A 13,490-nucleotide genomic window follows, 5' to 3' on the forward strand; every position below is an offset into this window, starting at 1 on the left:
GGAAGAGGTGGGGCCGGGGCAGGGATTTGGGGAAGGAGTCAGAATAGGGCAGAGAGGGGGCGGAGTTGGGGCGGGGACTTTGGGGAAGGGGTTGGAATGGGGGTGGGAGAGGTGGAGTCAGGGCAGGGCTGGGAGCAGAGGGTGGTGGAGCCCCCACCAGTGCCAATAGCAGTCGGCCCCTATGCCTCATGCAGTGTTTGAGCTGTGTATGTGTAATACTGAACTGAGGGCACTCACACTGCTCAGGGTTTGGGGCATACTACTCAATCAAGCCCTACTACACAAACCACCTCGAGAAAGAGGGTAATTTTCAACAGTTTATAACTAGGCCAACTTTGAATGGAATTTCATCTCACTAGCAAAAGTCACCTCTCTGACCTCAGGGCTGTTCCCCTGCCAAAATCCAAGTCCAGCTGTAAGCAATGAAGGTGTTAGAGGTTCTCAAAACAAAACAAAAAAGGTTGCAGGAATATATGTTGGAGGGTGCTGGAAACATGAATATGAGAGCACTGCTTAGAACCTCTTCTAATATGAAAGAGGGAGTGGTGAAGAGAGGGAAACACTGGGGTCCAGCAGCCAGAGTACCAGGCTCGCTGGTGGGAGAGCTGGGTTCTGTTCCTGGCTGTGAGCCCATGGGCCAGGTGGGGCGAGTAGCTTCCCCGCAACAGCCTGGGCTTCTTTCCTCTGCCTTGTTTGTAAGGTCCCTTGGGCAGGATCTGCCTCTTCCTACCGTGTGTACAGTGCCCAGCGCAGAGGGCCCCGGCCTCCGCTGGGGACGCGAGGCGTCGCTCCCGGGACCCTGGGCAAGGCTTGGCGGCACTAACGAAGCCAGCAGGGAAGGGAGGGCGCTGGAGACCCGTGGCCTGGGCGGCACCTGCCCGCCCTCTCACCGTCCCGCCCCTTCGGTCCTTCGCCGGCCCTGCCGGGGGGAGGCTGCGCCTGCGCGCTCGCTGGAGGGGCTGCTGCTGCTCCGTGCCCGGCGCTCGGACCCGGCTGGCTGCGGGTGAGGGGCCGGCGGCGGGGCAGAGCGATGAGCTCCCGGAAAGGTACCGTCCTGGCCGGCGGCGGGAGCCCGGCAGCGGCACCGGCTCCTCGGGGGTGGGGGCTGAGGAAAGTACCGCGCGCGTCCACTAACCTGTGCCCGTTTCTCCCCAGTGCTGGCCCTGCAGGCCCGGAGGCGGCGGCCCAAGCAGCCCGCGGCGGCCGGCAGGAGGGACAAGCACAAAAAGTGAGTGCGGAGCCTCGGCTCCCCCATAACCTGCCGGGCCCCCCGTTCCTCTAGGAGGCCCCTCTACATTCCGCCGGGACCCCCCGCGGGACTCGCTCTGTCCCACCAGGTTGGGACATCTGGACTCTATATATCCTTTGGGTACAGCCCCCTCAAGGAACCCCCCCATGCTTCTCTGGCACCGCCTCCCCCCGGGAATCCACATATTCCGCCAGCATGGGGCTCCCCCAGGACCCGCTGACATTCCTTTGGGACAGCCTGCCCCCCACGAGACCTCTCATATCCCACTGGCGTTGGGTCCCCCAGGAACCCTCGACATCCCTCTGGAACAGCCTGCCCCCCCGTGAGACCTCTTATATCCTGCTGTCATCGGGCCCCCCAGGAACCCTCGACATGCCTTTGGGACAGCCTTCCCCCCACAGGACCCCCATCCCGCTGGCATTGGATCCCCCAAGAACCCTCAACAACTCTCTGGGAAAGCCTCCTGCCCACAGGACTCTCCATATCCTGCTGGGATAGACCTCCCACGGGACCTCTCCAGGACAGCCCCCCTATCTTGCCAGGGCACCATTTGGACCCCCCCCTTATTGCACAGGGTGGTCCCCCCAGGCTCCCATTCCCACATATCCCTCCAGACAGCCACCTCCGAGCCACCCCATATCCCTCTAGGATAATCTCCCTTGTTCCCCCCATATCCTGCTGGGATAGCCGCTGCCCATGGGACCTTGGAACCCCCCATATCCTACTGGGGAAGGCTCTTCCATATCCTGCTGGGACAGACCTCTGTCTTTCTGGAACAGTCCCCCCAGGAGCCCCTAGTATCCTGTGAAAAGAGTTCTCCCAAGATTCCCCTTCCCCCACCCCCATATTTCTCCAGAACAGCCACTCTGGGACCCTCCAATATGCCGCCTGGGCACACTTCTCCCAGCCCGGGTGCCCTTCCCATGTCCCTTAGGGGGGGAATCCCTCCTAACTTGGGGACCACCCTTCCCACCAGAACAGACCCCTGCTGGCCCTCACATTACCCCTAATATCCTACCGAGAGAGATCCTCTCCTTTGCCCCATCCAGCTGGAACAGGGGGTACCCTGTATACATAGCCCATTGGGACATGTGCACCTTCCTGTGCACCTATCCCTCATTCTGCTGGAACAGGACACCCCTGGACAGTCTTTCATCTTTGCAGGACAGATCACTCCCATAACTCTGAGATCTGCTTGGATCTCCCCCTCTTCCCCAAATTCCTTCTAGGACACACAAGGAGAGATGGTCCCCTCCCAGCGCCAGCCATAATACTCCCACTGGGATACCAACCCGCTCCGCACTTCCCTATATCTTCCCAGAGGACCGGACCCACTGGGACACCTACTCTCCCTATAGCCCCTTTTACCCTTTGGACCCACTAGAATATATGCTCCTCCCATATATATATGGCATCCCCCATCCAGCTCTTCATATCACCCTTATATAACCCAGAGCCTCATGGGCTTCTCCTTAAAATCCCATCAGACTTCGCATGTATTTATTAGATTACTTTTTGCCATGTTCTTTATCTGCCCCCCACCCTCCTCCCAAAGGGCCATATTTCCATGGGTCTCCTCCCAGGACATCCCTCTCATCCCCATTTTTTCTTCTGGATTTATGCAGAAAGTTATAAAGAAACAGATTCAATCATTCTGGTGCAATCTTTTCCTGCCCTTTCAGGGATGGGTAAAAGCAGCAGAGGTTTACAACTTTTGCTGTGTTGTTCTTTAGATGTGGATAGTAGTTGTGCATCCTCATCCTGTTCTGCTTCTGCTGTATGTTTCCAATGCTGTGTGAAAAAAGCATTGTGCTTTCAGTCATATTAAACATTTTTTAATGTAAGAAACCAAGTTTTGTGGCATAGTTGTACTATGTGGTTGGGTCCATTATTTCCAAAAAAACATTTTGGAAGGAAAGTTTGTGATCATCTTACATAGAGTTTGTATGCTTTTGTTTGTCACTTCAGAAACACACATTTCTCGGAAATGATTTGACATTGTGTAGAAATGTTGTTACTTCTAGATTTTGTACTTTTCTTTTTATGATTTTCATGAGTCAATATCTGTTTAGATGTCAAAACTACAAAGTGGATAACTTTAACTGATGCTTCAGTAAAAAAATTGCAATGGTTAGTACGCTTTTGGTGAGTGCTGCCTTGTGACTTTGTTTTGGTGAATGAATTAATTAAATGACATTATATTAACACATACTTTTACTGAGCACAGAACTAGAATTTTTTTAATGTTAAACCACGGGGCAAACTGGGTGCTGGTAGGTATGAGTGTTCAGTCAGTTGATGACACAGTCTGTTCCTGGCCACTCGCCATACCGAGTTGGCATTTCCAGATGCAGTGCCCCAATCTATTCTGTTGCCTTGGGAAACAGTGGCTTTGCTACAGCAAACAGTTTTCATTTCTTTTCTACTGTGTATAATTTCTTGTCTCCTTAACCCCTTTTATATTACCTAGTCCTTTTTCTCTGGTTTACTCTTTTGGGTAACAATATAACATCTTAACATAAAATTCTGAAAGATATGTAGCTCTTTTGAACGCTATTGTATAGTTTTGTCCCAAAATTTTGTTAAAGCTAGTATTCAACTTGACTTCGGGAAATAATAATAATACATTGTGGGGATTTTCACATTCGCTTGGCTTGTTTTTAACCCAAACACTACAGTATTGGGATCTCAGAATAATGGGTGGATTTGGTATACACTATATACAAATTGCATTGATAAATCCCACTCTGTGAGGCAAGGGAGTCATCAAAGCCATTGATAAACTTTGTGTGAAACAGTTTTTGTTTAACTGCAGGTCTGCTTTGCAAAGGGACTGTGAAATGATGCCTTCAACAGATCTTCTGCCTGTCTGTTTTGTAGTAAATGTACTTGTTTAGTGTTCTTTATTTCTCAGCATTACAGAACCAGCACAATTGTGGAAGAGACAGCTGGGTTCTGTTTGGCTCTCACATTCAACTGAATTGTAAGGCCTTGTAGTCCTATTGTAGTCCTGCAGTATACTAAGGACAAAATTTTCAAACTTGGGTGTTTAAGTTTAGCACGTGGATACAAAAGTTGTTTGTGGAATCCATGCAATGTACAGTAAAAAGCAGCACACGGTCTGTTGCAGTGCATTGTTCTGTTTGCTGAGACTTTCAATGTCTCATCCTAGGAAATCATTCCAGGATGCAACCATTGGCTTTCTGAAATAGGAAATGCTCCAGAAGCTGTAACATTTCATATAAGGCCACTATCAGGTAGGTGTGTTGGAACTAAATATGGTGATTTAGGTATCAAGACATCAGTCTCTGAATTCCTTGATGAAGTCAGAATTTGCCAACATCCAGTGCTTCTGTGATGAACTGTGAGAACCTGCTCATCAAGCACTAAATAGTTAAATTAGTAAAGAGATATGCCATGCAGAAGGTTAAATCTGAAGTAATTGCATTACATTTATGTAAAACTGTCTGTTATCTTCAGTAGGACAGTTGCTTTTACAACTACAGGCTGGTTCAGCATAGGTCCACTAAAAATGCATTATTTCGATTTGCCTTTTCAGGCACAGGGAAGTACAATTTGTAATCCTTTTCACATGCAGTTGGACTGGAGGGTGAATCCATCATGGTGAAGGGCAGGAGACATTAGTGTGCTGCAGTGGTGTGTCCCATATTTTGTTCTGATTTCTCTATTTTATTTTCCTATGCTATTTTCTAAAAAAGTCTATTAGATAATGTAAACCACATGGCCAGGTTCTGACCATGGATTTTGAAAGGGGTTTTTCCTATCCCTCTGTAATCCCTTCTTCCGCCTTTCCCCTTCAGAAGAGGACAGCTGGAGTGGAAGCTATTGCCCTTCTCATTTATTTATTTTTTTCAGCTACAACAGAGTATCATGGAATGGGGGAGAGTCTCTCACAACCTCTGTTCAAACAAAATTAATCGGGTGGATAGCAATGGCAAGTTTTAACCACTGGACACTCGAGAACTACAAGCTGTGGAATGTGCAGTAGATAAAATAAGGTGGTTGCCAATGTATCTTTCATGAATTCTTAATTTTTCTAATAGATAAGGCCTTTATATCTGGCCACATGCCAGTTTGCTTATTACAATATGAAAATATATTTTTGATCACTTCAATAAAATTTGCCTTAGACTGTAGAGGAAGGGGGTTGGATGGGAAGCAGAACTGTCTGTGGCCTTACATAGATTATCAAGACAAAGTGTGAAAACTGGATTTTGAAAGAGCTCCCACTTTCAATGATAAATGTTCCATATTGTGCATGTTAGTTGTTCTTCTACATGATTAGGCTTGTCTCAGATAAAAGTTTCATTCCAAATTTCAGACATGTTGTGTCTGCTGATATTCTGGTGTGGTAGAGAGGCTGTTAATCACAAAGTTTAGGCTGTCTAGTTAAGTCACAGGCATAGCTAGAGAAGTGATTGTTTCACCATTCTGCTACTATCATGTTGAAGGAAAAGATCCACAATATCTTTTCATGCTACTGACTGTCTCCATTTTCTCCTCCAGTAGCAACCTGCTTCTTTAATTGAGGAGCAATAAACTTCAGACCATTGTTGTCTGGTCTGTTTGTAAACAGAGCTGACTTTTTGCATTGGTTTAAAAACCTATTTATCTTAGTTAAAAATATCCTTAACTTTTTGCATGAATACTATTTTGGGGTTTGGTCTACATTGGCTGAGGCACACAATGGTGCACAGGATGGATTGATTTCTTTTACCCTCAACTAATGTTCCCCATCACAGCCGTGGACGTTTCATGCCTCATGCAACAGATCCTGTACACTCAGCTGATCCACCCTGGAGAAACACGTAAAGTAAACAGATCAGCACAATGGAAGAACGGATAAGACCAAGTTTTCTGAAGCCGTATGCACTGAAAAATACCACATTGTACTGACCAATGTCAAATAAGGTTCCCCTACCTTCCCTTCAGCCAGAAGAGATGGTACTTACACCATGCTCCAAAGATGATCTTTCATGATCTGTTAGACCAAATAGAGAGGTTCTGGAGATAAGAGGTGTCCAATAAAAATTTTCCTACTTCCGCTATTATTTTCGTCTCCTGGACTGCCTTCTGCGTGGTAGGTACTATGCAAATATAAAAGAAGGGATATTTCTTGTTCTGAAGGGCTTGTCATCTAAAAAGATATAGACAATGGGTTCAGCATAAAGTAAGGTAGCCCTGGCCGTCAGAAGGAGTAGTTTATGTTTTAGTCTTACAGGAATTGGCTGAGGTGCTCTCTGGAAAGCTAATGTTAATTTTTAATGAATTGTGAAAAACTGGGGAGGAAGGAAGCCAATGTTATGTCAATATTTAAAAAGGACTTATGGGATGATCAGGGTAATTATAGGTTGGCCAGCCTAACACTGATCTCGTGCAAAAGAATGGGACAGCTGTTGTGGGACTTTGTTGTTAAAAGATGGAAACATAATACCAGCCAGCTTGGTTTCATGGAAAATAGAAATTAACTCCGTATTTGTTTCCTCTTTATATACTTCTCTATCATAATATTATTTCCCCTGAGAATATTAGTGGTTATAACACTTAAAAGTGTGCTAAGATCTTCAAAGACATAAAATAAGGCAGCACAGCTCAGAGGACCTCACAAAAATAACCAAATGTAAATGAAGGATTGGAGAAAAAGATGTATCACTTATTTTTGCATCCTTTTACCCCGGTTCTAATCCTGCCTAGCTCTCATCTTTTACTTTTTCCCCCATACTATCATTTCAATAATTATTTGTATTGTAGTAGTCTCTAGAGGCCACACTCAGGATTGGGGCACCACTGTGCTAAACAATTTGTATAAATGTATACATTTCTCTACCCTCTCCCCGCAACTTTAGTCTGTGTACTCAGTGTTCTATCCATTCCTAAATTTAATTCTTTATTTTACAATTGGTGTCAGCTTCTGTCCATTTCAACTGACTTACCCAACCTTCTGTTCTCCCCTGTTATTTTTCCATACAATCCCTAACTACACTCTGGTTCCTCCTCATGGCTCTGCGAACCATCATCCCTCTAAAAAGTTCAAAGAGGAGTGGCTTTGTTAACATTTCTGGAGCACTGGTGTTGTGAACAATTGCGCTTGCCACTGTCTAAACTGCGAGGTGCCCCTGGCATCTCAGCCACACCCTTGGGAGTTATTGTCCAGATGGTGTATGGAAGGTAAGGTAGAAGGGCAAGAATGGGCTAAAATATTAAATACCTTACTGTAACATAACAATCTATATGTACTGTAACATGGCAAAATTGCAATCTGAGAAATTTTTGTCTAGCACTGACAGGTTTCCGTGTGGTAGCCGTGTTAGTCTGTATCAGCAAAACCAACGAGGAGTACTTGTAGCACCTTAGAGACTAACAAATTTATTTGGGCATAAGCTTTCGTGGGCTAAAACCCACTTCCCAGATGCATGGAATGGAAAAAAACAGTAGGCAGGTATATATACATAGTACATGAAAAGATGGGGGTCAGTGCTAACGAGACAATTCAGTTAAAGTGGAAGCGGGCTAATGTCAACAGTAGAATATTGAGGGAGGAAAAATCACTTTTGAAGTGGTAATGAGGCCAATGTAAACAGGGTGACCCATTTCAAACAATTGACAAGAAAGTGTGAGTAACAGTAGGGGGAAATTAGTACAGGGAGATTAGTTTTTATAGTGACTCATCCACTCCCAGCCTTTATTCAGGCCTAATTTGATGGTGTCCAGTTTGCAAATTAATTCCAGTTCTGCAGTTTCTTGTTGGAGTCTGTTTTTGAATTTTTTTTGTTGAAGAATTGCCACTTTTAAGTCTGTTATTGAGTGTCCAGGGAGATTGAAGTGTTCTCCAACTGGTTTTTGAATATTATAATTCTTGATGTCTGATTTGTGTCCATTTATTCTTTTGTGTAGAGACTGTCCGGTTTGGCCAATGTACATGGCAGAGGGGCATTGCTGGCACATGATGGCATACATCACATTGGTAGATGTGCAGGTGAACGAGCCTCTTATGGTGTGGCTGATGTGATTAGGTCCTATGATGGTGTTCCTTGAATAGATATGTGGACAGAGTTCGCAGCGGGGTTTGTTGCAAGGATAGGTTCCTGGGTTAGTGTTTTTGTTGTGTGGTGTGTAGTTGCTGGTGAGTATTTGCTTCAGGTTGGGTGGCTGTCTGTAAGCGAGGACTGGCCTGTCTCCTAAGGTCTGTGAGAGTGAGGGATCGTCCTTCAGGATAGGTTGTAGGGTACGCCCAAATACATTTCTTAGTCTCTAAAGTGGCACAAGCACTCCTCGTTATTTTTGTCTAGCAGTGTTTGTTTGGGAAGACTGAGATTTTCAGACTAAATGTGTACTTAAGGTTAGTAAAAGGTACTCTATACAAATAGTATCTTGTTACTGCACTGCATATTTTTTAAATGTTTAATAGACTTTTAGCCAATAGCTGTACTTTATAATAGTGGGGAGTTAGGTTGCTGAAACTCAGTATGTTCATTAGAAATATACCCCTAGGTTTTGTCATGTCATGCTTGTCCCTTTTCAGGAAATAAATTGGCAACTTTTGATTTGGTATAGAAATTCTGGATAAAGGACAAATGTGTTTCACTAAAATGTCATGTTTAGTGTCACTTCTGAGATGATCTTATTTGGAGGGTGCCTGTAAAAAGGCAATCATGAAGAAATCTCTAACTCTTGAGAAATAAAACTGCTTATTGACTGTAGTTGTTTCACAGTTTTTCTCATCTAAAAAGCTATCAGTAAAAACACTAACTTTTCTAAGATACAGGAGACTGAGTTTTTCTTTGTCCTCAGGGATAGGAAAATAACATTGACTTTAAACTATGGTATTGAGTGTCTCGTTATCATTTTAGAATTCTGGCAAACCATGCATTGACTATAGCCCAGGGTTGTTGAAGTCCTTGGTTTTGTTTTTGTTTTTTGTAATCTTTCTGTTTAGTTGCTGCGGTGATAAAAGCCAGAATTTGTGCATTTACAAAATCTGCGTGTTAATTTGTAATATTAGAATCACTTATTTGAAAACTAGCAAACACAAAGCTTAGTACTGTAAAAATTGTACCATATTATAAGTATATTCTATTAATTGTTCAAAAGAGTTGCATCTCCCTTGTGCCATTTCTTGGAACAGTTGCTGTTTTCACTTTTCCCTTTCTCCCTTGACCTTGCCCTAACTAGTTTTAAAATGGAATTTGATTAATTTATAAATGGAATTATATGACTGGGTTGTCTGCGGTAGCAGCGGACAGGACTCGATTACCTGGGAGGTCCTTTCCAGTCCTATTTTCCTTTTCTGCCTTCTCGTCTCATGTTTGTTCATATATTTTCCCTCCAGTTTGTCATCTTTGCTTGTTCTTTGTTTCCCCTGTAACTCACCTGAAGGTGACGTGCTACATGGGGATGCTACTGGTGGCCCCTTGTGGGCTGTATGTTTTTGTGGCAAAGTGCAACAGGAGAAGAGAACTGAGCTGAACTTGTGGCCCTATATGCTTGAAGTGCGCCTGTTGTGTGCTGTGCCTCCGTTAAAGGTTGCTACAAGTGCTGGAAGCATATTACCAGAGGAGTTTATAGTCCAGCGTGATGTATTTTTCTGCATTCCTTCTTTTCTCTGCACTGTGGCTTTTCCTCTTCCAGACTGTTCAAGGAGGGGAAACAATGTCTTATTGTATGCATTTATATAATGGAGCAGAGTTAAAGTTGCTGTGGGATCCTTAATTCTGAATTTCCTGACTTTTCCTTCATTAAAATCTCAACCTAATTATTGCTTTAACGTAGTCTTTGTATATAACTTACTTTATTCCGGCACAAAAGAATTATATTTAATTTGGCTTAGGTGATTTAACCCTGACACATACATTACATAACTAACTAAAAATCTTTAAGATGAAGTATGAATATTCCACAGTTTATACATCAGTGAGTTAAAATACTGACGTAAAATTTAAGCTGGCACATTTCAAAAATAGGCTGACCTATGAGCCACACTACACACTTACTAATGCTTTCATTATCTCCATTACTAATTATGTACTTCATAATACAGGAGCAGACTGGTAAATTCTTAAAGGTAAAATCTGTAGAAAAATATTAATCCGGGAACAAATCTTACAGTATGAAGTCAACATCTTTGTAAAACTTCAGAACTGAGTAATCCTGTGAGAGTTTTGTTATGGAACTTTGAGCAGAATAAGGTGTTAATTTGTGCAGTTTCAGATCATAAATATAATAAGGTCCTATCCTCTTTCTTTAGACCAGTATATCAATGGCTAATTAGTATGCTTTTTGTCTACTTTGCATATTCAGAAATATTTTCACAGCTAATGTGTAATTTTCTGTTAAATGCTCCAGAAAAAGGTGAGAGAGAAGCTCACATTGACATAATTTAGTAGTGTTTTGCTTCAGCAAAGTTTAGGCTCGTGTATAAGGAAACATGAATGTGCGTACTGGAACTGTCCAAAGTAAGTGTTTTTTGGAAAATTTTGTACTTAGGCAGATTTCTTAGTTTTATGTGTGTTTTATTTCACAGCTAATATTTATTTTTGTTATTCATGACAGTGTCCCTCTGAATGGCCTCTTGTTTCTCTTTAGGTAAGATGTATTGAAGGCAGACCAAATTAGTCTGAATTACTTGCTTACCTTTAATTACAACAGCACTTACTATATAACACGCATGTAAGCTCTTTTTCTATTTCTTTTTCTTACAAAAGAATATACAACCCATAATAAGGTTGTATATATGGCAAATGCAGGAAACAGTATCAGATAAAGTAAAATTTTCATAGCATGTTTCATAGTGTGTTTAATACTCTCTAAATATGGTAGAGAAAATTTTATTCTCAAACCACAGATCTGATTGTCTTTAGGAGCTTTGATATTTTGCCAATTACCCAGACTTTCAAATAGGGTTTCTTCCAAAGTAGTTTGACCTCTCTGTGGCTCTTTGGGGTTATGGGTATGCACATCTAAGTTTCTCCTCCTCTGGGGCTCATGCTGTTAGTTAAGGGCCAAATTCAGCCTTCAACTAACAAACTATGCATTTCACCAGACCTTCACCACTATTCCACTCTATCACATGTATAGGGCCCTTCGTTTTCGGTTTCTATTTTATTTAATTTTTCCTGGGAATTTATCGGTGGTTTTTTTACTATAACAAAAACAGGTGAAAATTGGTGGAAAAAACTATTAATATTTTTCTGAGTAAATATTGGGGTTTATTTTGGTGAATGGAAGGATGGGGAAAAAGTATTCAGTAGATTATGCTTTGATGAATGGAATTCAATGTGGTTTGCTGTAGAGCTAAAACAGAACTCAAAATATAATGCCACTTCTGAGTTTAAGAAAACAATATATCTCTAATCCCCAAATAAAACTTCTCATTTGAATAAACAGTTTACTGTTGTAGACTTAGAACTGTTAGTCTATAAATATTTACATTTAATAATTGGGCTACACCATTTGCAGCGCATACACTCAACTTCATCCTTTTCTCCTTTTTTAAAAACTTTCAAATATTTCCTTGTATTCTGAAACATCTTCTGATACAGATTTTCATTTTCTTCCTATTTTAGTATGTCAGATCTTTAAACCGTAATCTGCTAACAGCTTGAAATGTATACGTGATGGGTCTGAGATTCATCAGTACGTTCAGATGCGCATGCACTTTGGAGCTTGCATGCGTGCCTGTCTGTTTGTATCTTCTAGACTAATACATAACCTTACTTCAGCAGGCGTCTTTGCATATACACACAGACTAATGTATTATCGTAATTCATCTATCTTCTTTGAATGATACAAAAGGTGAAAATTGGAAAAAAAAAGAATAATACTTTTCTGTAAAATCCGGGATTTTTTTGGTAAAAATTGGTTTAAACTGAAAATGAAGGGGCTTACACATATAGTTGCTTATTGAGTCAGAACTTTTTATAGTGATATGGGCTAACATTAAGAGGGCTTTGGTATTGTGTGTGACACAACAGGTGACTGGGGTAGCCCTCACTGGAAATGCCAAGGTCAGGGCAGGCTGCAAAAGGGAGAGCAGATACTCCCAAGACTGGTGGGTAACACTGAAGTTAAACTCCGAAGCCAGTCACAAACTGTGCTCCTGATCCCCCACACTGGTTATCAAGAAGCTTTAAATAAAAATAAAAATCACACAGCCCCCTTTATTGCATTCCAATTCTCTGGCTCTCAATCAGGTCCTACGTCCAGTACAGTGAGAAGTTGTTTAAAAACTGCCCACTATACCAAAATGTTCTTCTGACCCCAAAGGGTCAGTCATGTTGCCAGGTCAGTATTAGTTTGGATCTTACTCAAAATACCATGCTGCCAGCCAATCCTTTAAACTCAAGGTTTATTATAGAGAAAAAAGAAAGAACAGGAAGAGAGTTGTTTAATGGTAAAGCAATCAGATACATACAGACTTCAAAATCCATACATCAGGTTCTTAGCAGTATTGGTAAATTTGCTGGCTTGAAAGTCCTTCTGGAACACATCCACAGCTAGGATGGGTCATTCAGTCATTTGTTCAGAGCTTCATTTGTAGAAAAGTTGCTCCAGATGTAAGAAGCAGGAATGAAGACAAAATGGAGGGGATGCAGTTGCCCTTTATATTCCTTTTGCCATGTGGCTTGTACGTCCTGTGTCCCAAACACAAGCTTCACAGCATATGGCATTGAAAGGCCTTAGAGTTCTGTTCATAGGCATGCCCCTGTTTGGCTTGCTGACCCATAAGGTGTAGTCCTTGGCTCCTTTCAATGGGTTCATTGTACAGCTGATGTCCCTGGATGGGCCATCAAGCAGGCCTAATGCTGATGCCAATCTGAGGGTGTCACCCAGAAACACAGCACAAGTTTGGAAATACAGATATACCATACATATCTTTTAATTCATAATACAAAGGCGATACAAACATATAAACAAGATTATCATACTTGGCAAATTATAACATTTTCACAGATACCTCACACATCATATTGGGTCAGATTCCTTGCAATTTTATAATATTGGAATCAATAATATCATAAAGTGTCCCACATATTCCATACAGCGCGTTGTTTTAAAAATCCTCCATAAGTGAAGAAAGACAAAATTCTTTTAAATTTGAAATGAATTGAGTGCTCATGTTATATTCAGACTTAATACCCATGAAAGTAGACTCTGCTTTCCACAAGACTAGCATAGCACAGGCCATAATACTGTAAGATGCTGTGCATTGATCCAATGGTGT

General features: G+C 42.3%; 1 protein-coding gene across 9 annotated transcripts in view; it reads left to right on the top strand.

Annotated features, from left to right (window-relative positions):
• Positions 1-924: 924 nt before the first annotated feature.
• The window catches only part of SRPK2 (SRSF protein kinase 2), a 311,814-nt gene continuing 299,248 nt past the window's right edge, over positions 925-13,490 (top strand). For 6 of the 9 annotated variants that reach the window (XM_043551812.1, XM_043551834.1, XM_043551822.1 and 3 more), the window contains exons 1-2: positions 925-1,046; positions 1,156-1,228. In XM_043551812.1, coding sequence (XP_043407747.1) covers positions 1,031-1,046; positions 1,156-1,228 — 89 coding nt within the window. In that variant the 5' untranslated portion in view covers positions 925-1,030. Of the gene's footprint in view, positions 1,047-1,155; positions 1,233-13,490 lie in introns of all 9 variants that reach the window. The other 3 variants (XM_043551885.1, XM_043551816.1, XM_043551855.1) reach the window with 3 other exon arrangements.

The sequence above is a fragment of the Chelonia mydas genome, chromosome 1, assembly GCF_015237465.2.
Source record: "Chelonia mydas isolate rCheMyd1 chromosome 1, rCheMyd1.pri.v2, whole genome shotgun sequence".
NCBI lineage: Eukaryota > Metazoa > Chordata > Testudines > Cheloniidae > Chelonia > Chelonia mydas.